This window comes from Falco naumanni, chromosome Z (genome assembly GCF_017639655.2).
Source record: "Falco naumanni isolate bFalNau1 chromosome Z, bFalNau1.pat, whole genome shotgun sequence".
NCBI lineage: Eukaryota > Metazoa > Chordata > Aves > Falconiformes > Falconidae > Falco > Falco naumanni.
Window position 1 is genome coordinate 85,883,009 of NC_054080.1, and position 25,948 is coordinate 85,908,956.

Sequence of the window (25,948 nt, forward strand, 5' to 3'; positions counted from 1 at the left end):
CTACCCTACAGTCAGTCACAGCATGGCTCAGCATGGCATGGCATGGCAGACTCAGGCACAGCCTGGTATGGTGCAGCCCAGTCCAGCGTGGCCCAGCCTGGGATGGTATGGCACAGCCTGACCCATCTGAACACACACAGTCCAGCACGGCTGAGCCCGGGGTGGCATGGCATGGCCCAACATGTCTCAGCATGGGTGCTGCCACAGTGGAGGGTGGAAAGGGCACAGGGCCTGACTGGAGCAGGCAGGTCCCCGCTTGCCAGCTCCATGTTGAGGGGTCCAGTCCCCACAGGCCCTGGTCCCATGCCCCCGCTCCCCGCCAACCTCCTCCTCTTCCTGCCTGCCTCCTCGGCTGCTCACCTCCTCTGTGGCCTGCCTGCCTGCTTCCAGCCCTCCCTGCCTCTCCCCACAGCCCCAGAACCGCACCATGTTCCGGGGCTCCGGCCACGCTCGAGGCCCCTTTGGGGCCCTGCAGGCTGCTTCCCAGTGATGCCACCCGGCCAGTGCAGCCCCCACTCCCCACCTCCCCTGGGTGGTTCAGTGGTGGGGTCCCCACGTGCAGCAGCATACCTGGGGGACAGGGGGTCTTCGGAGCCACGAGGCGGGCGAAGCTGGCTGCCAGCAACGCACTGGATTGGCACGAGGGGCTCACAGCTCTGAGCCAATGGCCCTGCCATCGCACACAAGGTGGTTTTGGCAAGGGCAAACACAAAGTGAATCAAACCTGCTCACTGCAATGCCGCCGGTCAGTGCCTCCCGGCTCAGCCCCCCAGAGCGGAGGTGCTGCAGCCCCTTCCAGTGGGAGAGGCCTGGGCAGCACGCAAGCTGCGGACATGGGAAGACATGCGTGTCCATGTGTACGGCAGGGCATGCGTCAGTGAAAGGAACCACGCAGCTGCACGAAAGCAGACTGGCATGGGGACACAGATTTCTTTTGTGACCATACCGCTTCGTTGTATGCTGTATGCTCGTGGCACGTTTTCCCTGGGCCGTACTCTGACATATTTAAGGCAACTAACAGCGCGGGTTGACGCAGCGCCTCAGTTTAAAACAGCGAACAGGGAGGCAGGGGAGCGCGGTGCTGTGAGTCGGGGCCAGGCCTGCCGAACGGGATCCCCGGGGAGCGGCGGGAACGGGATGCCAGGCTCCCGCACCTCTCACGGCGGGCCGGGCCGGGCCGAGCCGGGCCGGGCCGAGCCGAGCCGAGCCGAGCCGAGCGCGGCGGCTGCGGCGCCCCCGCTGCCGAGGGAGCCGGAGCCCCCGGTCCCCTGCCCACTTCGGAGCGGTCTTCCCGCGGGCGCAGCGGCCGGAGAGGCCGTCTGGCCGGGCCCTCGCTCCCCCTCCGGAGGGGGGGGGGGGAACGGGTCACGGCTCCCCGGCCCCCGGCGCCGCCTCCTCACAAAGGCAACAACTGCGCGGCCAGGCCGCCGTTCCGCACGGCGGGCAGCCGGGAGCACGGGGCTGGCGCGGCGGGTCCGGCACCGGCGGCCCGGGCGGCGCTGCCGCCTGTCGGGACTCGGGGCGGCCACGTCCGCGGCAGCCGCTTCCCGAGCCGAGCACGAGGGGACCGATGAGGCGGAGAGGACGCGGCGAGCCTAAGGGGGTCAGGAGGACTGAGGCACCTTAGGGGACCCCAGGGGCGTCAGGGGGACTGAGGGAGCTGAGGGGACACGGGGAGCCGGAGGCGGCCAGGGGAGCTGAGGGGACGCGGGGGCCCGGAGGCGCTGCACGGGTCGGGCCGGGCCGTCCCCCAGGAGGAGCGGAGCCGCCGCCACGGTGCTGCCCGGTGGAACCCTGCACTTGCGCCCCAACAGCGAGACACGCCGGACGCCTACAAAGGGCCACGGCGTCTTTAAGGCCCGGGCGCTCCCCGGCCCGCCGCCCCGCCCCGCGCCGCGCCGCGCCGCCATTGGCGGGCCCGCCCCACGCCGCCCCGCCCCGCTCCGCCATTGGCGAGCCCGCTCCGCGCCGGGGCCCGCGCGGCCGCGCCGCCTGTCAGTGGCGCAGGCCCGGCCCAGCGGGCGCGGCCAGGCGGGGCGCGCGGCGCTCCCTGGACAGCTCCCGCCGCCCGCAGACGGCGGCGGCGGCGGCGAGGCGAGGACATGGCGCGGGGCTGGCGCGGGCCCGGCTGAGCGGCTGCTGCCCGCGGGGCCGGCGGAGCGGGCGGCCCCCGGGCCGCGGCGCGCTGCCCCGGCGCGGCCGCCGCCCCCATGAGTGAATGAGGAGCGGCCGCAGCGCCCGTCGATGCCTCGCCAGGGAGCCGGGTGCCTGCGCCATGAACCCCGAGATGGCGATGGAGCCGCTGGGCAGCCTGCACGGGGCGGCTGGCCATGAGCCGGAGCTGATGGGCAGCCCCAGCCCCCACCACGGCGGCCGCAGCGCCGGGCCGCTCCGAGTGCCCGCCCCCCCCCCCGCCGCCGCCGCCGCCGCCGCCGCCGCCGCCGCCGCCGCACCAGGAGCTGGCCCCCGCCGCCGCCCGGCCGGCCATGGTGTCCAGCATGGCCTCGCTGCTGGACGGCGCCGCCGAGTACCGGCCCGAGCTCTCCATCCCGCTGCACCACGCCATGAGCATGCCCTGCGAGTCCTCGCCGCCCGGCATGGGCATGAGCAGCACCTACACCACCCTGACGCCACTCCAGCCCCTGCCGCCCATCTCCACCGTCTCCGACAAGTTCCACCACCCGCACGCCCACCCGCACGCCCACCACCACCACCACCAGCGCCTCTCGGGCAACGTCAGCGGCAGCTTCGCCCTCATGCGGGACGAGCGCGGGCTGCCCGCCGTCAACAACCTCTACGGGCCCTACAAGGAGATGCCCGGCATGGGGCAGAGCCTCTCGCCGCTGGGCAACGGGCTGGGCCCCCTCCACAATGCCCAGCAGGGCCTCCACGGCTACGGGCCGCCCGGGCACGAGAAGATGCTGAGTCCCAACTTCGACGCCCACGCGGCCATGCTGGCGCGGGGGGACCAGCACCTCTCCCGGGGGCTGGGGACGCCCCCCGCCATGATGCCCCACCTGAACGGCATGCACCACCCCGCGCACCCCGGCCACCCACCACCCCACGGGCCCGCGCTGCCCGCCGGCCGGGAGCGGCCGCCCTCCTCCTCCTCCGGCTCGCAGGTGAGCAGCTCGGGGCAGCTGGAGGAGATCAACACCAAAGAAGTGGCACAAAGGATCACGGCAGAGCTGAAGCGCTACAGCATCCCGCAGGCCATCTTCGCCCAGCGGGTGCTGTGCCGCTCTCAGGGGACCCTCTCGGACTTGCTGCGGAACCCTAAGCCGTGGAGTAAACTCAAGTCCGGCCGGGAGACCTTCCGCAGGATGTGGAAGTGGCTGCAGGAGCCCGAGTTCCAGAGGATGTCGGCCCTGCGGCTGGCAGGTAGGTGCGGGACGGCGGCCAGCGGGGAGCGGGGCAGCTTGGCGCGACCCCGGGGGACTCCAGCGCCGCCCCGGCCGGCCCCGCACGGCCGCTTCCCGCCGGTGCCGGTACCGGCTCGGCGGCCGCCCCTGTCGCCCGACCGCAGCCGCCGGGCGCAGGGGCAAGGGCCCGGGGCTGGCCCGTGCCCCGGCGCCGGCGAGGCTGCCGCGGGGGCGCTGTCTGCTGCGGCTGTCGGGCGGCCGGGGCCAGCCGAGACCCTCCCCCGGCCGCCGTGGGCCGAGGCCGCTCTCCGGGGCCGGGTGCTGAAGGGCGTCCTGCGCGCTCTCCGCGAGGTCCCCCCGCACGCCGCGCAAACAGCCGGCACAGCGGTCGAGCGCCGCCGGGCGAGGGCTCCGCGTCCCGGGGCAGGCGGGGCCGGGCGGAGCGGCGGGGGGGGGCGGCGGGGGGGGCGGCAGCCCCGCGCGGCCCGGCCGCATTGTCCCGCGGAGGGCGAACGGGCGCCCCCTGGCGCGCGCGCTGAGCGCCGCAGCCCCCATTGTTCTGCGGGCGCAGAGGGGGGGGCGGCAGTCAGGGACCCCCGCCAGCAACCCCATGGTAGGGACCCCCGGAAGGGACCCCGTGGCAGGGTCCCTGTGGCAGGGACCCCTTGGCAGGTACCCCCAGCAGAGAACCCATGGCAGGGACCCCATGGCAGGAACCCCCAGCAGAGAGCCCATGACAGGGTCCCCGTGGCAGGGACCCCCAGCAGAGAGCCCATGGCAGGGAGCCCCGGCAGGGACCCCCGGCAGCGCGCTGCGGGGGAAGGACTGGGCGCAGCCGCCTCCCACGCCGCCCCGGCCGGAGCGCGGCCGCTCGCCGCTGTGTCCGGTAGCGCGGCGAGCGGCCGGGCCGAGCAGGCACCCGCTCTCCCCTCCGTGGGAGCCCGCGGCCCGGGCTGCGTGGCAGTCGGGCTCCCCGCCGCGGCAGAGCAGCGCTCACGGGCCCGTGGGTGTCGGTCCTGGCGCGGCCGTACCGCCCCCGCCTGCAGCGGCCCGGGCCGGGCCGGTGCCCGCCGGCCCCGCGGCGACTCGCCGAGCGCCGGTACCGAGCGGGGTGTCCCGGCGGCTGCCTCCGGCCCCGCTGCACCGAGAGGTGGCTGCGGGAGGCGGGGGGTCGCTACTCGGGCTGGACCGACATACACACCCCCTCTGCGGGGGCTCGGGAGGCCCCGGGGGGGCCTCGTCCCTCCTTTGTCACTGGCGGAGCCGGGGGGAGCGGTGCGGTTTGGAGAGCGGGGGGCGACTCCGGCCCCCGCGCCCTGCGGCGGGTCAGCCGGGGGCAGAGGAGGCTTTGCGGAGCCGCCGCGGCCGTGCTGCGGGGCCGGGCCGGGGGGATATGGTGCAAGAGTGCTGATCCCCTCCTCGGCTCTACCGGCGGCGGCAAACCCCTCCCGGCCTTTCCCGCACCCCCGGCTGTCCGCTGCGCCTCTGTTTTCAGCCAGACGAAGGTCCCGAGGTTTGTCCGGCACAAGTAAAGAGAAAGCTGGAGTTTATTTTTTATTTATTTATTTGTTGCCGGAGCACACGGTGATGTCGCCTTCTCAAACAAACGTGTATCTAGAGGGAAATCGATGCCGATAATGTTTAGAAGATTAAAAGAGCATTAATGCTGGCAACAGGAGCATAAACGGGTGGACCCGGTTTTCATTGATCTGGAACCTGAGCCGGCTCATTTCCAGTAATGCTGCTGGTGCTTTTCCTTCCCAGCACCGGTCCCGGGTGGGGGGTTCCCCACGGAGCCATACATGTAAGGCAGAAAATCAGAAAGGGCAGCTAAACTGCTGCCCGGCAGGTGTGTAGATGCGGTTTCTGATTTTCTGCCATCCACACGGAGTTATGCCCATGTACTTCTGGGTCTCCACATTCCCAGTTCCCCCTGAATGCCGTCGCATCCTGGAGTGAAGTTTGGAGAGAGCTTGGTCGCCGAGTGGGCACGGGTTGCACGTAGAGTGGGAGCTGGAGCAGGAAAGACCTTTGCAAATTACCGTTCCTTTCGGGAAATCGATTTTTTTTATTATTATTACCACGTGTGAATGTACAGCTTCATTGCCTCTGTACTTCCTTCTTCCCCTTCACGTGCCTGCTTAAAACCCTCTAAGCAAGGGGAATAAGCCAAAAACCACCAGCCGTTTCCCCCCGTCCTCCCTCCTGTAAGATTTCCCCAAACAGGACGAGAATCTGCTGTCCTTGGAGGGAAATGCCCCCGCTCCCCGTGGCAGCTGTAGCAGTGCGGTGTGCTTCTTTTTTCTTATAGAAGATACAGAACAAGAATAAGAAGAAGATACAGATTCTAGTTCTTTACCTTTCTTTTCCTTTTTCCCCTTTCCTTTTTCCCCTTTTCCTCTTTCCCCCCCACTCCCACCTCCCCTTTTTCCCCTTTCCATCCCTTATTTCCGTGCTCACTGCCTTCCGCGGCCGGGGAGCGGCAGGCCGGGGCGGCAGCCCCAGCTCAGGGGTGCGGGGGGCCCTGGCGGACCAATGTCCGAGGGCAAGACCCGGCTCAGGCGCGGCCGCGGCGGGGGGAAGCGGCGGGTGCCCCCCCGGGCAGCCGCGGCAGGGATAGGGCCTTCGGGACCCCCACCAAACGGGACCGAGGGACCACCTCGGGTTCTGGGCTGCCTCACCGGCGGGACCCCGGCGCCAGGAGGGCGGTGGGTAAGAGCCTTGGCGCGCTGCTGCCCCGCCGGGCAGTGCCTCAGTTTGTGCTGGGGGGGAAAATACTGGCGGTCTGTAGGTGAGTCAGTGCGTGAATTTGCGGGGGCAGCTCGGAGGGCAGGGCTCAGCTGCCGTGCCGGTTACCGGGGCCTGCTCTGCCAAGCGCCGCACCTCGGGGCGTTGCGGCCCCCCGGCAGCCAAACCGGGAGCGTGCCCCTGCCACACTGTGTGCCCCCCCGAGGGGTGGGGGGCGCGGCTCGGCACTGTGCTGAGGCGGGGGGGCGGCATGGTGCTGCGGGGCCGCACCCCGCGGCTCCCCGCTACTCTTTCCGGGCGGCTCAGCAAACCGCTCTCACCGCTTGTTTACAAGTCCCGATTGCTGAATAACGTTATTGGTGATTAAACGGTTTTGTACCCAAAATACCCATCAATGAGTCATTAGTGCAGAACGGGCAGGCTGACCTCGCCGTGTTTATAGCCGTGCGATCGCAGAGGGGTCCCGGGGGGCTGTGTGCGCCCCGCATCTGCGCGCCCGCCCTTGCCCGAGGAGCAGCGGCCGGGGGCCGGGGACGTGCCCACCACGGGCCCGGCGCGCTCGGTTCCACGGGAGCTGTGCCCGAGGCCCCGTCACGGGTCCCCGCCTGAAAGCCCCGGCCGTGACCCCGCCAGTGCCGGGGCGCCCCGGGCCGCGCTGCTCCGCTCCTGGACCCCGCGTGCCATGCTGCGGCGCTGCGGGGGCTGCGGGGTTCGGGGAGCTGCGAGGCTGCGGGGTTCGGGGAGCTGGGAGGCTGCGGGGTTCGGGGAGCTGGGAGGCTGTGGGGCTCGGGGGCCTGCGGCCCCGGCCCACGCGGGAAGGGCGGGAGCAGTGCCGGGGGGGGGGGCCCGTCAGCGGCAGCGGGACCGTCAGCACCACGGACAGCGGCGGGGGGCGGGGGCGCGGGGGAGGGAGGGGCGCGCTCGTGGAGGGGTGTGGGAGAGGGATGAAGGGGAACAGGGGGGATGGAAGGGTGCAGGGGAGGGAGGACCACGGGGGGTAGAGGGGAGCGGAAAGGAGATGAGGGGCGCAGGAGAGGGATGGAGGGGAGCAGGAGGGATGCAGGAGCACAGGAGGGAGTGGAGGGGTGCAGGGGGGGTGGAGAGGCACAGGAGTGGGATGGAGGGGACCAGGAGAGCTACAAGGGAGGGAGGACAGAGGGGAGCAGGATGGGGTGAGGCACCTCAGGGCAGGCAGTGGCTGTGGCCTCTCCCTGGCCCAGACCCTGGTGGGCTGTGGGGGGCCATCCCAGTGGAGGGAGGAATGGTGGCCCCGCATCCCACCAAGGCCAGGACTGCGCTGGTGCAGCTGACCCTCCCGCACCCTTCAACCCTCCAGCGCCAGGAAGGGGCCTTGTACTGGAGCTGATGGCGAGGGGTGGGTCGGGTGCCAGTGGACTGCTGTTGTCAGTCCATCCGCTGCCTCTTTGTGCCACACCGAATGCTGCTTTCTCTGAATTTTGAGACTGTTTTGTTGCCTGTAGCTACAGCTAAAAATTAAGGTGTAATAACATCTGTATCAAGTGCGTTATCTATGTATAAAACTATTTCTTAGTGTTGAATTAAATATACAGGTACATAAAGATTCTTTGAAAGGTGCTTAGTTGCTTGAAATATTAGTACTCTCTTCAGATATAGATTAGCGGTTACGTTTGAACAATCCATGCGGTAAATTGTGGTGCTGGGTGATAAATTATATTTCTCATGTACCAAATCTCTGAAATAATATCATGCCCTATCTTTTTGTTCCACATTATTTCTGAAGACATTTTTGCCCTACAGAAATTTGAATACCATTTTTGTTAAACAACCAGTTTTCATCAGGTTCTTGGTTGGCTGATAAAGATCTGACCACATTTGTCATTGCGTTTCTGTCTTTTTTTCCCCCCTCTACTTTATTCAAGAAACAATTAGCCAATCAACATGGGTTACTTATTCTGAGCTTTTCCATCCTGTTCTTCACTCTTCCCTTATTAGATTTTTTTCCAGCACCTCATCTTTTTGTAGTATCTCTTGGCCATCGCCATTTCAATTGAAATATCCCAAACTCAAATTATTCCTCTGCATCTAAAAGCTGCCAGAGATTATCGTGAGGAACACAAAAAGGAGAGAACATTCTTGCCAGAAGGATTATTTTCCAGTAACTGATGTTGTTTCTTCCCTTGCTTTTTACAGGGGCATTTTGACTCAAACCTTGTGCTTTTTTCCGCACTGTTGCCTCGGTTGCTCATCCTTAGCACTCCTCCCTTGTATTATTCACAAAATCTTGTCCTTGATGTTCCTGCCATCCACCAGTTGCAACTGGCTTTTTCATCCCTTCCAATTATGCATTACTCAGAGATGACGAGCTTCTTGCCAGTAACCAAACACATCTGTTCTGAGTCTCCAAGCACCAAAAGTAGCAGATTCCTCGCATCAGAGGAGCTCCCCTGTGGCTGCCTTCAAAGTAGAAACAGGGCTCTGCAGGTGTACAGAGAATTAAGCTAACAGGGAAAGCAGGGCTGAAAAGGACTTGAGACATCACCTGTCCTGACAGTCTGCCCCATTCTTCAAGAGTCTCCAGTGATGGGGATTTCTCAGGCTTCCAGGGCTTACAGGTACAAAAAAAAATCCTTAATGACTAGCCTTAATCTCCCTTTTTGTCTTTTAAATCCTTTGCTTCCCATCGTATCCCCACTACACAGAGAAAAAAACTCCAACAACTCCCTTTCTTCTGATAGCAATCTGTATTTAAGACTTCTGTCTTGTCTTCTGTCTTCTCTAGAAACAGCCCCATCATACTTTGGAGATGAATATGCAGGGAAAGCATTACGTTCAATGGGACACATAATAGATCTCTTTTTTCCAAGGTAAAGGATTTTGTATCCAGCTCTATCAATCTTGCAGACTCTTGCATAAAAGGCGCTCTGATTTATAGAGGATTTTTGTACACAGGAATCACACAAAATAGGCTAATCTCAAATGGGTTCAGTGATAAGATCAACCAGACAACTCACTGATGGCAGACAGAAGTGCAATCAGAAAAGAAATTTGAGTGTTTTGGGGTTGTTTGGGGTTTTTGAGCTATAAAACTAAACTACTTCATTGTGGAAAAAAGGGGACTCAAGCCACTGGTAAATGCTGCACAAAGGAATTATTAGGCAAGTGATAGAGGCTGGCAGTTCCCCAAAACACAAATTGTCTCTGAGACCAAAATATCTCTAAGTAAGCAGGGAACATATTTATGAGTAGTGGTGATTTTCCAGCAGATCTCATCTTGTCATAATGGGCATTTAAGAACGGGGGCCTGTTCTGAGGCATTAAGCTTTGGCAAGCAGCACAGGGCTGAGGAAGATAAAGGAAGAGCATGAGGAAGTCTTTCTCGGGGAGCTTCCCACGCACTACCTTCTCCATTTTCCTTCTCCTCTGTGCTTATCATGCCCACTTGCTCCTGTATCAGGTGAGGACACTGCTGCTTTCCTCAGCAGACAGTGTCATGGCACAAGCATCCTTCCTCCGGCTATTGCTGGTAAGGACCAGTGGCACCACAGCACCACGTCAGCCATGACCACAGTCTCCCAATGCAAAGAGGCTCACACAGATTAGGTATAAACTTCCAAAGCTTTTCCCTTGTCCTTCTGGCATCTTTAATGCCAAGTTTCTCCTCCACATGTCCAGATCCTGCTGGGGTACAGCGTCTTGTCGCTCCTCCCACATCCAGCCCTGACCATGCCCTGCAGAAAAGGTGTCCGGTGGGGCATGGCCACACAGACCTGACACCAGAACCCTGCTTACTCTCAGCTAGCTCGTACCATTGGGGTGACAGGAGTACTACCTGATGCAACTGCTGTCACCCACACAGCCTGCTGAGGGGTCGTCCCACCTCCCATCCACCAGCTGCGTGGTCGCATGTTCACTGTGGAGGTGGGAAACACCCCCAGCCCCTCTGCCTGGAGGGTGCCCCCCCCTTCCTTGCCTCCCCACGAGTTGCTGGTGCCTGGGGGAAGGTCGCTTACCTCTCCTGCTGAGACTGTGTTTTTGTAAGCACCTGGGAAGAAGGAAATGGGAACCAGGCTGTATGGCAAAGAACATGGCTCCTCCCAGGCCTGCTCTTGCTTTGTGTGCTCAGCAGTTGTCGTCTGAAGTGCAAGGAGAGCCCAGAGAGCCAGTGGACAGCATAGATCTGTCATTCCCAGACAAGTTGGCAGAGCTTTGCTCCTGTTCTCTCCTGTTCCTTTATAATTGCACCCTGTGCATAACAGCCATTAAAAGGAAATAATCATTCCATGCTTTCTCCCATGACTCAGAACTTCTGAAAACAGGCTGGTTCTGGAAACACACAGCCAGAACTTGGCAGATCCATACTTTCCTTTGCAGAAGAGCCCATGGGACTCGGCTTGTGACTCTGACTTGCAAGTGTTAAGGTGCAGGAGGGAACTGCAGCATGGGAGGCTGTCAGAGCAACAGAGCTATGGGAAAGCTGCTAGATGTAATCAGCAGAAAACCAGGAGGCAAGGTATTTCAAATTCTAATCCACTCTCAGATTTCAGACTCCTGTTCTGTGCTTGCTTACCTACCTCAGCTTCAAATTCCCAGTCCTTTCTTGGAAAAGATGCCTGAAATGCTTCCCTTTCTCCACGGGGGAGAAGGTCATGGCTGTATTCTGGTGCTTGAGGGGATGTGCTGGCGCACCACTTGCAGCTGCTGCTCCAACAGGCAGAGCAGCTAGTGTGGGAACACTCTGGTTTCAGCTCTGTGCTCTGACAAGGGGGATATAAATCCTTGTTACAGAAAAGTGTTATAATTCAGCTAGAAACTATTTTGGGATTCAAAAGGGGGAATCTCCAGAACAAGATGAAACATAACTCTCCCAAGCATTAGAAGTCAAGGGCTGGCAGAGCACAGTTTGAAGCATCCAGCATTTTGCTGTGGCTGGATAGAGAATCCGAGAAGCCTGGCTGCTGCAAGAGCTGGCAATCCTGGGGAGGGGTGCCTTGGCACTGCAAATGGGCTGACGCTGCTCATTGCGGTTGGGTGATGGTATTTAAATGCTGCTGCTTCCACAGCTTTTGTCTGCTTGTTCTTCTAAAAGCAGCTGGGACTCTGAAACAGAACAAGTGCATTTTCGCACCTTGACAAGGCTGACACAGGCAGGGTATGTGTCTGTCCCTGCAGCCCCTCTGTTCCCCTCCTCCCAGCATCCCCGGCTCCTTCCAGGGTGCCCTGGGGTTGTTGTCACACCCAGGGCCAGAGGTCTCACAGGTAACTGTGGGCTGTTGCACCCCTTCTTGTGAAAACAGGAGTCTGTGGGGAGAAGTGAGATCCCTGAAGTGCCCACTTACAACAAGGCTATGGCGTGAGCTTGCACTGGCTCGGTGGTGAACCCAGCCCAAGGGAAAGCTTATGTGTCCCCCAGCTCTTGGGAAGGAGACCTTACGGGATCGTGACCAACGCTGAAACAGAAATCTGTCAGAAATTGGGTCTGTTCCTTCTGCAGCTCACAGAAAGCTTGTTGGTAGGGAGAGGGCTGGATATGGAGTGTCAGGGGCCGCTCCCTGGCTCAGCCACAGAAAAGAAGCTGGGGGGCTGCTTTGCTGCTTCCGTGCATGGTTAGAGCTCCCAGCCGCTTGGTGACAAGGAGTGCATTGAAACTGTACCGCGTGCTCACCGAGTCTCCACTCGTTCACGCCCTGGAGTGCAATAAATTGGCCCTATCTCATCTATTATTTATTATTCTGTATTAATGATGGAAGTATATTACTATAGTACTTAGAGGCCCTTGTCAGAGATCCCACACCGAGATGGGTGTTGCAGCACTGCAGGGGAGGAAGCAGCCCCTGCCCCGCAGAATTTACAGCCCAATTTCAGCCACCCAGCATATTTACAAGAGATTTGACACAAATAGCCTGAGACCTGCTACATGTCAGAAAGAAATATAAAAGAACTAGGTCCCCAAACCCATTAATCTTTTCTTCTCAAATAGCTGAAAGATGCAAGACTTAGAGAGAGGAAGGCGTTCCCTCCATGGCAGAATTGAGAGGGAGAAAAAGCAGGTTGAGCACCAAGAAAACCCAGTCCAGGACAGGGAAACAGCAAGGTTGTGTGCTTCGTTCTCAGAGCGTTTCAGGAATCCTTGTATGCCCAAATAGGAATCGTGGCATAGGGAACTCCTTGCCATTACAGCAGGGTTGGTTTGGGTGAGCAAAGAGATCTTCTCCAGTAATGACAGATCTTCTCTGGAAGGACAGGATTAATACTTCGTGTCACGCTTCTCATTTGTAGGCGCGTTCTGTTTTTCTAGGAAAATGCCAACAGAGGGCATTCACAGGGATTACGAAAATCAGAAGGGGTTTGTGTGTGGGCAGCAGATGGGAAGAAGCACGGGAAGGCACACTGGCTGCACACCCGGACAATGTGATTATTTGCATCTTCATTCAAATTGTTTCTTGTTACATAATGATTTTGTACACAGTGGAGTACTTAACCTAATTTGTATTGATCTCAATTGCTTTCATTTGTGCATACTTAATTCAGAGAGGTAATCAAATTGATTTTTGAGGCCTAGTTTTTAAGAGATTGTACTAACACAGATATACAAGAGGTTGCTTTAAGTGAATCATAGCAAAAGAAAAACATTTTAAACCTTTGGAAAATGTTTTGATGGTCATTTCATTGTGTTCTATATTACTAACATAATTAAATTTCCTTCACATTAAGTTCTCCCCGAAATCAAATTGAGGAACATTTTTTAGTTCCATCAGACAGATAACTGGGTTTAGTTGACTTTGTACTATACCCGCATGAAACCACATATGGGAGATCAATATTCATGGCTTATCCTTACGAATGATAGAGAGAGATGACTTACTGCTGGATTAAGGGAATATTGTTCTTTACTTGGCTCCTACTTAACATCTTCTATTTGTTTCATAGGTCCAAAGTCATTTGTGCCATTGGAGTAAAAACATCATAAACGTGATGATTATCTAAGGGTGTTAGTTAATGTGAGAAACCACAGGGAACCAAAATGTAGAGGAGATGAAGACAAAGGGAGGCTTTTTTCAGTGAAACTGGACCATGAAATATGGCCCAGAGAAATTTCAGACTGCTAAATAGGCCTCCAGGTTTTCTGGTTAAAACGCCCTCACCTAATTGGTTTAAAAGTAGAGATACCTACGGGGGCAGATGGATTGACATCAGATTTATCTTGGGGTTTTGTTTGTATGAAAAGCCGGGCTTGCACTACACAAGACAGAAAATCACAGGAGCTGTTCCATTAGCGTTTCCAGCATCCAAAGGAAGCTGGTGTCAGGCTCTCGAAAGAGAAATGGGATGGGTCTCTAGTCTGCACAGGTCCTTCTGTGCCTGTCTCCACAGTTTGTGGTCTTAAACCTTGGTGGGCAAAGCCCCTCTGCCCATAAGCATCACCACCTGGTGCCCCTTACAGACCAGCACCCGCACCCCTGGGACGTCGCTTCCATACTCTCCGCAGCTCCGGCTGTGGTGGCAACAGCCAGCGGAAGGTTTCATCTCATTAACATTTTTCCCTTTGCTTGAGCGGTCGTTACGCCTATTTGGCATGAGCCTAGCCCTGTGCAGTGCTGAGGCAGATGAGCAGAGCTTGCCCCAGCCTCTGCCAGCAGAACAGTCCCCATCCCTCTTTCTCAGGTGTGGGATGTGGGCTTCCTCTCCACTGGTGGCATTCACAGGGGCACGTGCCCACCCAAGCTCTGCAGATCCTACTTTTGGAAGTACATGCCGAGATGATTCACAGGCACAAAGCATCCAGGCTCTGCAAGCAGCTCCTCTTCACCAAGGACTGCTCTGGCACCACTCCAGCTCCCAGGACCCCTCCCTACCCTGCCTGTCCTCCTCCTCCTCCTGATCTTGGTGACCCTCTTGTCTTCATTTCCACGCCCCATCTCCCTCCCCGAGCACCAGTGCGGGGGGAAACAGAGGAGCCACGGGAGGAGGGGAGCCCTGGTGCATGCCAGGGAGCATCGCTGCCCTGTGCCTGGGGGCTCGGAGGGTGGCATTTGGCTGAATACTAGTGCAGTGCTGCCAGTCATGGTGGTGAGCTCTGTATCAATCAATTTTAGCCTACATGTGGCAAAATCAGTTTCTATAAAAAGGACCGGTCTTTCCATGCATGCATAAACAGCTGATAGGAGCTATCACTGCCAGCAGGGACATGCAACACTGCTTCTGGGTTTCATAAGGCCAGCGTTACACACTGCAGATTGATTGCTCTGAGCTGCACACTGTTTCAGCTGATAACGATGGAGCCTGGTTGGTATCTTTCAGTGAAACAAACTGTCGTGAGAAAATGCCAAATCATCCAATCTGAACCCATTGCACTTCATCAAGCTTCCACCAGCCCTGTGGCGAACTCGCCCCGGACTGTGGGTGCCACCCCATGGGACCCCACCGGCTGCAGCGGCTCTCCCGAGTGAGCTGGGCCAGGGCTGGAGCACGGTGGGATCCACAGCCTGGTGGCGAGGTGGGCAGGGGTGGGCAGAGGTGCTCCAGGTGCTGGGGACTGCCACGGCTCCCATCGCAGCAGGGTGGAGGGGGGACCCCCACGGCAGTGTTAGTGAATCCTAGTGAATCCGTTGCCTTTTGCTGGTCATTGCCATGCATTCACCTTTAATGATAAATTTCCCAGTGCTTCAGTCTTTGTAAATGGAAGTTTTAAAGACAATACTTATCAACTGAAATTATTCTAGATATTTTTCAGGATTTATAGCTATTTTTAACGCATGGGCTGGCTAGGTTCCTCTCTTCTGAGGCAGAAGATGGAAAATAAAGAGTTATTGTTGCAGAAAATAAGACAAATTAACTATTAGCAGAAATATTCAATTTAGTGCTACTCGGTGACAAAAGAAAATTGAGCTTCAATTAGAAGCATGTGAAATTCACAAGGAAACCAAAACCCAGACAGGCTTGCAGAAATAAAATTTTTAAAAATCACCACTTTTCTGCAGTTCCCTTTCAAGCAGATGGGGTTACAGACATTAGAACTGATGCAGTGCACATCGGTCACTGCAGCCCCTGGTTACAGTGAGGTTGTGATTCTTCCAAAGCGGTGTGATACGGCTCTTCTTTTCATGTGAGCTGTGTTGAAAACTATAAAATGTGGGCAGTTTAGAGCAAATTTTCTTTGAGAAAGAGAGGTGTGTCCCAAGGCATGATGGAGCCAGCAGCAGATGTGAGCAGAAGCTGTGTCTCTCCCCACTGCCACCCACTTGCAGCAAGGGAGGAGATGCATCCCAGCTGCATCTGACACTTGTGCCCTGGCCATGCAAGGGAAGCTGGGACAGGGCTTTTCCCTGGCTAACGTTAGGTGAGATGAGTGCCAGCCCTGCCAGTGGGGTGAGCCAGGTTACGGGTGCAGGGGATTCAGGGAGACAGCTCCTTAGCAAGGCTCTGGAGACAGAGCTGGATGAGCCAGGAGCGATGGGGTATTACCCAGTTCCCAGGGCTGCAGCCGCACAGGGCAGCTGGGATCGGTGGCTGGACTTTGCTTGCCTGGGTGGCAAACAGGTGCCAGTGCTTGGCTGGCACGTTTCCCAACTGCCACATGCACAGTAAGGTGGGCTTAGGTGAAACTTTCTGAGAGCTGCCTGTCTGTTAGCCAGGAGGCACGACTGCCTGCCTCTGCTCTCCCTGTCTCTGGGATCTATCCAAATATTTCAGCACATGCTTAACCTCAGGCTTGCAAACACGCTAATAAAAAAATCAATGGAGTGTCTTGCATATTTAAAGCTGAATATCTGAATAGTTGTTGTCTTCATGGAGAGGAACTTTATTAGCACTGAGAACTGCTGAGATGCTGGGGCTCACTCTCGTCATCTCCTGGGTGCCTCGCCTGACTCACCTCCCACCTCTCAACACTTAATTCTAGGTGCTTTTCTCTATTTTATTTTTTTATTTCTAAGCAATACCTAATTCTGTTTTCAAGCAACGCTTTTTAAACATTCCCTCAGTTTTAGCTGCAGGACAAAACTATGGTCACTGAAGGCAGACTGTCCGTCCTTGAGGAACGCAGCCCCACAGTGCAGTGTTGGCTCTCTGCACCGCTCTTAATGCCTTGTCAGTCGGTGGGGTTCCACTTCAGTCAGCATTAAGTGAGGCACCGCCAAATCTGTTTCTGAGCTCTTTCTGTATTTATTCTATGTAAAGTGTCTTTAGTCCCATGTAGAAGAAAAGTGATGATTTCCACCCGCCCCCCTCATTTATGGCTTTCAGTTCTTGCCAGTTGTCCATTTTCTTCCATAGAATATGTTCAGTATTAACTGTCATTGATAAATCAAATTGTTCTTAGAACTAAGATGGCTGCTTCCCTTCCCTCTACTATTAGAGTGTTTCTCTTTCTGTATGCAGGTTTCCTGGAAAAGAACTTTATTTTATTAGAGTGCTCACTTTTATCTTCTGATAAATGCATGTCAAGGAACATTTGCCTTTATGGTGCCTTTTCAAGAGCAAACTTAACAGTTCAAGGAAAGTATTTACTGAATGCATTGAAAAGCACATACCTTTGCATTATTTATTATAAGATACCAATAACTGTAAAACGCAGAGTACCTCTGGACATAAATTAGTGATGTTAGGAAACACTAGGCTCTTCCCAGTGTCCCAGAACCTATTAGAAACTGCAGCAAAGAGGCAGGTGCTCATCACATCCCCAGTGCTGGGGATACCAGACAGAAGGCGAAGTAAAGTGACAAACGCACAAATGCAGTTTAAAATCCGCCTTTTCATCTCAGACAGGCAGTAAAACATTATTTGTGGAGTGTGTTAGAGCTGCAGTCAGAGAACCCAGAGTCTTCCCGTGCTATGCCTTTGGGCTAATCACCTCTGGAGACCTGAGTCCGGCCATCGGGACGCAGTTACAGCTCACCCCGATGCCTCCACCCTGCCCACATGGCAGCGTTCCTGCTGCTGCCTCCAGGAGACCTGGGCTGGGAACTGCTCATGGGGCACTTGCCCGTAACCCTGAAATCGGGGTTTGGACCCGACTTTGGTGCATCCTCCCCTTACATTTTGGCCCGCCTCTGCTGCAGCCACTGGAAGCTGGCAGTGGCGAACAGATACAAGAGGGGGGTTGAGATCAGGCACTGCAACAAAATATTCCAGTTTCCTGCAGAAATCCTGTGAAATACCATCCCGTGCACAAAACCAAGCGGATCAGCGTAGTCTTTGGTGCACCCAGCTGAGCCAGGCTCGGTGTGCTGTGCTCTGGCGCAGGTAGATGGGTACAGGCCCAGCTTCCGGTTAATTACAGACATTTCACAGTCTGAGTTTTACTCTTTGGGCCAAGGTCTCATTTCACATTCTAGACCTGCAGAATTATTTAATAGGGCTGCTTAAAAACCCGCCCACTTATCAATTCACTCTACTTATTTTGCCCCAGCACATTACCTAACCATGTCAACATATGGATTTTTTTTATCTTACTGCCCTGTGTAGACAGCCTTATCAGGCTATTTTTAAATCTGAGTATGCTTCGGCAGCGGTATTGGTTTCAGCACTTGATGTTCTCTCTGTGCTAATAAATACAGATCAGCTATTAATACTGATTTTTTTTAGGATCCATTAGCATCGCTTGGCACAGTGATGGTCCAGCACTGCTGCCCTGCCTGACCTGAATGCTGACGGGCACTTCTGGCTGGCTTCGCCCTTGGCCTCTGGAGCCACTGCAAGGAAGGGGTGGCGCTGGCCCCTGCAGAGCGCTGCTGGCTCAGCCACCCTCCCCTGTCAGCCCCTCAGCTCTGTGGGCTGGAGCAAGCTGGGGAGTGGGGAGGCTGCCTGTGCCCAGCCTCCAGCCCCGGGAAGCAGGGCGTCAGGCTTTGAGGCAGCAAGGACGATCTGAAGAGGAAGGGGAGATTTAGTTTCAGATGAAAGGCATTTGCCTGTTTTAAAGGAGATGTGCGATCCCAGGTATTTTATTTTGTCCTCCTGGAAGGAGGACATCAAAATGTGTGCTGTAAACCCAAATGTAGATGAACTCAAATATATAGTGCCCAGGTTTCTAGGCAGCCCAGCTGGCTTTGCGCCTGGACCCCCTTGAACAGCCTTGCTCTGCTGTGTCTGGAGCAGCATCCCCCGGTGTGCAACAGGCTGCTGCCACGGTTGAGCCCCGGCAGTCTCTGCATAGGGTGGAGGGAGAAGGGAATGGTGCTCTGGGGTGGCGAAAACCCCAGGGAAGAAGGACCAAGGGGAGCCGGAGCCCGACCCACTGCTATGGAAGCCTGAGCATTGTCATCTGCACAGAGACAGGCTCTGGTAACTGCTGCTGGCGAACATGGGGAGGAAAAAAATCAGCCAGTGTGTTTCTTCAAAGCTGCATGTTCAGAGATGATTTCCGTCAGGAAGCTTTGCCACCTTTCTGGAACAACTTGTTGAAAGCATCGTGTGGGGGGAGCATATCACACCGTGTACTGCTGTGCTTGGTTTCAGCAATGCTTCTGAGTTTGCTTATAGAGAACACAGTCGTTGCAGTTCAAGACTGGGCTGTGAAGCAGCGATGAAGAGGATGGAGCAACCCACAGCGCAGCTGCACAGGGGGTGTGAGGTGCCTGGCCAGCAGTGTGGAGAAGCCTTGGCTGGCCTTGAACCGTTGGGTAGCAGCTGGTGGATGGCTTTGGAACAAAGGCAGGGGGTGCCTGCATGGCCACACGATCAAGGGGTATGTGGAGAGCTAATTGCTGACGAGGGACGTTGCCTCAACAGCAGGCACTGCTACTGTTCCATCTCAGAAATTTGCAATTTCATGTCTTCCTTTTTTTTGTCTGTAGCTTTTCACCACTGCAATCTGTAAGAAGCCAAGTGGAAGGGCAGGCTTTCCGAGAGTGGCAGGATCTGAGACACGCCAGAGGGTCTGGTTGTTCCTACGCGAGGCTATAAGCAAACGGTCTTGCAGCAAAAGTTAGGAGTTTGTCTCACCACAGATGTCTGATGTTTTGGCAGGTTTTTCAGAGAGCAGCTGTTGCAGCAGTGGGTAAAAAACACCCATAAATGGGTAAATGGTTAAAAACTGGCCACAGAGGTCTCTCTCTGGGGAAAACAGGCAAACAGAAGGTTCAGCTGGACAGCAGCAGTTTGTGCTGTTGAACGTGATTCTTCCCCAGTGGTGGTTGCACGAGGTTGCTGCCACGGGAGCTTTGGCTGGCATTTGCTTTGGGGTGTTTAAAGTAATAAAACTCCTGTACAAATGTTAGACTGGGCTGTTGGGGAGGCAGAACCAGGCCTCCTTTTCAGGGTGGAGATTATGAATGTGGGGAGCGGAGCAGCCTGTCCTTGGTCAGACAGAGCAAAGCTGGGAGTCCTCCCCTGCCACAGGGTCTCACCCATCCCTCTGCATTCCCTCAGGCGTATCACCAGTACCCATCCATTCTGCAGACATCTTCTGGGAGAGGAGCGGCTGGCAGGGAGGCATGCAGCCTGGTGTGCTGCGGATTTCAGCTGATGCCCAACACACACCCTGCAGCTCCAGATGGAGGGCGGGTTTGAGTTGCAAATCGTGCAGGGAGCTTGGGGGGGGGGGCACTTTCTGTTTGCTCAGCTGTCCTTTCCCCTGTACTAATAAAGCAGGTTTGGGGAGTTCCTGCCTTCACCATTGTGCCCACGATAATTGTTTTAAGTACATGTTTGGAATGGCAGATGAAAGAAATGGCTATTTGTCCCAAAATATGGATAGATTTATTCTAAATGCATGAACAGCAGTTCCCAGTGTATTTCCTCTGTCCTGTATGTTACCCAGGGGGTGCAGTTTACATGGTGGAATAGTGGCCTGCGCAGTTTTGTTAAAAAATAGTGATCTGCTGTTGTTATATACTACTGCACATGAGAAGTTCTGAAAAGATTTAATCTTTGTCTTAGCTGTTGAGGGGGGTGGAAAAATGGGCTTTGCATTTTCTTTCCTAGGCTGACATCAGATAAGCTAAATTGTCAATTCTGATGCTGCTGTAACACAAGAGCAATGCTTAGATGGTGGCTTTATAAAAAGTGTGGAAAACCTCAGTTGTGCACTGCTCCGAAACAGCAAGTGAATTCGAGGACTCTGGGGATGGCCGGGAGGAGTGCTCCGATTGCCTGGGGGTTCGGTGCCCAAATGCCTAACAACCAGGTGCCCACCCAAAATAATTTCTGAAAATGCAGGTCTTTGGGATGCCGGCACAAACAGTGCTGTAGCCCCCCTGGATTCTGCCATGAGCCCCTGGTCCCACATGCCGGCTCAACTGCAGCTGTGCGCCGCCGGCTGGCAGGTCTTACAGGGGGGTGCCAGCTCCACCCCCACCCCCCGGCCAGTCCCCACGCCTGGGGTCTGCAGGCAGCCACGCACCTCCTGACGCTTGCTTTCTCTCTGTCTCTGCCCACCCTTCCCCAGCCTGCAAACGCAAAGAGCAAGAGCCGAACAAAGAGCGGAACAACTCCCAGAAGAAATCTCGCCTGGTTTTCACAGACCTCCAGCGCAGAACGCTTTTCGCCATCTTCAAGGAGAACAAGCGCCCCTCCAAAGAAATGCAGATCACCATCTCCCAGCAGCTGGGCCTGGAGCTCACCACCGTCAGCAACTTCTTCATGAACGCCCGGCGGCGCAGCCTGGAGAAGTGGCAGGATGACCTGAGCTCTGGGGGCTCCTCCTCAGCCCCCAGCACCTGCACCAAAGCATGATGGGGAGTGGCCGGCGCGGCACGGCATGGCACGGCACGGCATGGCGTGGCAGAGAGAGCAGCTTCACAGCAGGGCCCTTCACTGGTGACTTAAAGCACAATCCTCCTGGAAACGAACCCCAGCCCAGCTGTAACAGAGGACACTTCTTATGGCTTTTAGTCAGTCTTAGCAGGCGCAAATTAAAAATTAACCTCTTTCTATACAATACTACGCTCAGGACAGGCAAAGCAGGTCTGAAACGTAGGGGAGTCATTCATGAGGCAAGTTTCTCCTGAGCCCCAAAGCGCCCCAGCCAGCAGAGGTGCCTCTCGCTGGGCAGCCTGCCCATGCCCAGCGTTTGCCGGCAGGGCGCTGGTGCTGGCCACACCGCCCTGCACCAAAGCTCGCCACTGTGGCGCAGCCACGCAAGAACGGAGCACAAAGTCTGACACGTAGACGCTAAAGAATCCGAGAACCTGTTTGTAAAACTCAGGCATGGTTTTGTTAAGTGTTTTAGGAGAAAAGGAAAAAAAAAAAAAGATCAAATTTAAGTTTTTCTTGGTTTTGTTTTTGGGTTTTTTTAAGTTTGTTTAATTTAATCAGTGAGTATAGCTTGATCTTGGATCAGAAAAATTCAGTTCACTTGAGCTCAAAGTATCAAGCACAAAGCCAGTAGCTACAGAGATAGGTACGATCCTGGACTCAGTACAGCAATCGTTTCAAGATACAGTCTAACTTCCCGGTCAGTAGGGAATGCCTCTGTAACCACATGAACCTCAAGCACAGTTTGAAGTTTGTCACAAGTTCTGTGTTTGTACCTAATACAGATGCACACTCAGGAGGTCAATTTCATTGCTACAGTACATGGAGCAAACACAACGTTTTGAAAGATCTAGATTTTTTTAGGTCATTAATACATCAGTTTTAGTTGCCAGGGATCTAGTTTCTCCTCAACAACATCCTTACTGAAATGTGTTTAGCGTTCAAGGTATTTTCATTCTTTTTTGTTTTGTTATTTTACGGTACTTTCCAGCAGGAAAAAAAGAGAAACGAGCCCTTCAGATGCCACCGACCGTTTTAGATGTGCCGCATATGACTTCAATATCTATTGCATCCCTAAGTTCCTTTTATCCACCAGTTACCTAAGCTGGCAGGAACACAGCACACCAAAGAGACAGGATTACTGCAAGCCAAAGATATTTATAACTTGCCATTTTCCCTTCATCATCACTGGTGAGGGTGGTTGTTTGACGATGGAGAAGCCTCACAAACTCCAAGCCCTCTCTCCACCTCCGGCAGCTGCCGTGCGGCTGAGCAGGCAGGCAGTGCTGGCAGCTGGTGCGGCAGAGCCCTGGCCACAGCCGCACTGCTGGGGTGGCCCCAGTCAAGCCTCGCAGCCCCGGCCCACGCTGCCCAAATGGCCACAGCAGCTCCATGTGCGCGCTTCCAGGTGAATGGCCCTTCCTGGGGCGCTGGCTGAGCCCACGGCAGCAAGCCAAGCATGGTCGTGGTTCTTTAGAGACACTTGAGACTTTTTTTATGTACTACTTAATCGAAACCAAAGAAAAGTTTTCTGCACCTACTTCTTCTGCAACAAACTGTTCCATTTAAAAATAAAGTAAAATTAAAAAAACAAGGAAGCACGTCAGGAAGCAAATGAGTAACACACTGTGTTTTGACAGACATCTTGGACATTTTAGGAAGCAGATCTCAAAGAAAGGGTTGACAAGAACAGGAACAAAGCAAAGCCAGTACGATTGCTGCTTCATTTGACAACTCCAGTCATCTTAAAGTTGAAGATTGTCTTTAATTTGTGCCTATGCAGTTTTTTTCAAAAGAACAAGGAACAGAGCAACCAAAACCTCAACAGCTACAATACCAAAGATGAGGATTCTCACTACTTGTGTTTCAGTTCATTATGTCCTCTTGCACAAATAATGCATATAGCACCACTGATCTCTGTACAGGTAATCACTTCTGTTTCTTTGTGCATCCGAAAGGGTGGTTTCATTTATGTTTTTCCTGTTTCTGCCCCATGCGGGATCTCTCCAAGAGCTGCATGGACTCCAAGTGCATGATGTTGGGGCACTACGCTGGTACGTCTCCTCTCTCCAGAGCCACGTAGGAAAAACTTGTCGATTGGGTATGACTTGTTTTGTTGGGTAGAGTTGGTCTCCTGTGTGTCTAGAGCTTTGAACACCCATCCTTCTGTGTGTGAAATCGGTTGAGTAACCCACACCCTTCTTTCTCCTACCCAGGGATAAAACTTGCAAATTTGTCTCTGTACTGATTTTTGCCATTGTAAGCTCTAAGCACTGCCACAGCCTGGCCCCTGAGATCAGATCCCGATCTGAACCGCAACGGAGGTTTCAGCAGCTCCCGTGGCAGTTCAGTAGTTTGTTCTGACAGATCAGAGACATTAAGTTTGTTGGTCCAAGTCGTGATGATCCAGATCGTGACATGCAGACCTAGGTCCAAACTCATCTTCCGAGCCAGAGCGCAGCAGTACCATTTTGCTCCATCTCTACCTTTAAATGAGGGCTTCTGTTTAACTACTTTGTGAAACTTCTGCAGTCATTTTCCAAGTGCTTACACTTAAAAAAAGGAAGAAAATCAAAAAGCTTTGTCTGCTCAGGACAGAAGAGGTTTCTGAAAAGTAAATGCAGGATCCTCACAGCTAAACTGGTGGCACGTACCAGCTCTGGGAATCAAAGCATCCCTCAACATAGATTTCCAGACAGATCGTGCATGGTTCGGAAACAATCCAAAGAAGCCTCATAGTCAGGCACAGAATAAAGCTGCCAAAAAATGGTTCAGGTCTGGGCTGATGCCTGCCAGAGCCTCCAGGTGTTTGAGCTCGGCGCTCGGAGCAGCACGCTGCAGGGCCGTGCCGAGCTGGGGTGGTGCAGTCACATGAACTTTCATCTACATCCCCATCCGAAAAGGTCCCCTCAACCCAGCCTCTCTGTGTGCGCCCTGACGTGGCGCGGCCCTCGGGGGCGATGCCTTGTCTGGAAGCGTCCCCCCACAGTCTGCAGCACTGCCAGGCGATGCCGGGTTTCGATCGCTTTCCTCATGCTCCATCCCGGAGCACCCCTGTAACTGCCGCAGGAGGTGATGTGCCACGCTGGGAAGCCCAGCTGTCTGTCGTTCCTTACCTCCCCTTCCCTTCCCACAGTGGCAGGCAGAGAAGTGTGTCACCTCAGATGAGAAACGAGCCCCAGGCATCCTCTGAGGCGTACGCTTGGCTGTTGGTGTCACTGCGGGGGTGGCGTGTGGGACATCTCATGTAAGGGACATCCACGCACTGGCAGCTTCCCCCCTGTGTGCCACCGTCCTTGGGGGCAGAGAGGCTCCCGCCCTGGGCTTCCCATGACACCTGTGAGCAAAGGCCTGGGCTTTTTGTTTCTGTTCAGAGTTCATCCCAATAGCCATAACGAAGTAAGTCTAGATCAGTTCCTGAATCATTAAAAAAGGTTTCTTCAATGAAATAATTATTTTTCTCCAAATTGTGGCAGTTTTTGTTATGCAATATTACGGCTTAAGTTTTTGTCTCAACCTCCCAAATGTTGACCTGCAACCTCCCGCCCCACGGGTGCCATTGTCCCACTGAGAGGTGCTGAGCTGACCCTGCTGCCCGCACGGCAGCATCTGTGTGGCAGAACACACGAGGCTCCTCTGTGCTGGGCATTGTCGCTATGTCAGTGCCCATGTTCCCTCTGTATTGCTCAAAAAACATTTGCATCCAAACGTCTGAAAATACTGCTGCATTTTTTATCCCTGCATCTTTTGTGGCCCTCTGTTACGTCTTCCATTCCACTGTCAACTCTTGTAAGCTTTTATGTAGCAGCTATCTCAGAAGGGGAGTGTCGGTAGCATATACTGTGGGTAGATACATTTGTATGTACACGTATGAGCAGAATATATGCTATATTCTGCCCATGCTAAAAGAAAACCAAAACTCAAATAGATATGTTATGTTTATATACCTTATATTTATGAATCTATAGAGCTGTGTAATTTGTTCCTTTTATTTATTCTGATATGAAAGATTAGTATGTACAGGTAGTATCCCAGCATCCTCTGTACCGTGTACTTGGAGTTACTATCATGGGCACATCCAAGATGAATTCAACTTTCAAGACACCTTGGATATTGCTTAATCATCCATGAAGGAACAAAGAATGTGCTTGATGACTTCGGTTGAATAGCTTTATTCTGGATCTCTTTTCCCTAAAGCTGAATCCAAAGACCTGAGAAGGACTAAACCAGCAAACCATGCTCAAACCCACATAAGGGAATAGGGATCTCCTCTTCCAAAGCAAGACACAGTAACGACACGGTATTGCAAAGAGTGTGCTAGCTTTGGACAAAACCCAATCTTTTTCTTGCTTGTCACAATACCTAGTATTTTTAAGACATGGGGAAACTTTATACTTGGCCTCCTTTCTATTTATTAAGGGGAATTTTTATTGTTTAAATTTTTTTAAAAGGCAAAGCTTAAAATGGTTTTATTTTTTTCCAGACACTTGCGGGTTTTAACGCAATATATTATCTATCAATAATGTAATTTATTTAATTTAGTCTTACAGCAGGTCCTGAAATCTCTGTTCAGTCTAAATCCCACTGAGTTTAATTTTAGCTTTAAAGTTCAATGGGAGTTTTGCCTGAATGTAGACTGCGGGATCAGGCTCTGATGTTAGCTATTTTGTAACTATTTAATTCAATCATTTCTGAATTAATTTGTGGTTAATTCTTCTTATTTATCCATTTTACTGTTGTAGTGCATCAGAGATGTGAAGCGTATGTTAGTAAATACACTTAAAAGTTAGTATTGCTTCATAGAGCAGCCACGTTCTGTCACAGACAGGAGAAAAATAATTAGTTACATAGAACAGGAGTCTAGTTTAAATTTCTTCTTTTATTTTTTTAAATGTCAAAGTTTAAATTATTTAAGTTAATTTCTTCCCATCTGATTAGAAAGTGCAACATACCTTTATTATGGCACATAAAGCCTTCATAATATAACTTATTTATTTAACTTATTCATCATCATCTGAGGATGCCCTTGTACAGTTTTTATTTTTTATTTAGAATTATCTTTAAAGCACTACAGCTGATCTTCTGTAAGAACAACAGAGCGAATTTTGAGGACAAGCAATGAATATTCAACCTAAAACTGTGCATTCAGAAAGAGGGGGGGTGGG

The 25,948-nt window shown here is 54.3% G+C and overlaps 1 protein-coding gene across 1 annotated transcript; it reads left to right on the plus strand.

The window, feature by feature from the left end:
* The first annotated feature begins 2,206 nt into the window (after positions 1–2,206).
* On the plus strand, positions 2,207–25,144 carry ONECUT2 (one cut homeobox 2). The gene is given in 3 exon segments (XM_040579658.1): positions 2,207–2,452; positions 2,454–3,381; positions 20,476–25,144. Coding segments are annotated over 3 exon segments (1,449 nt in total). The 5' UTR covers positions 2,207–2,218; the 3' UTR covers positions 20,763–25,144.
* Positions 25,145–25,948: the final 804 nt, after the last annotated feature.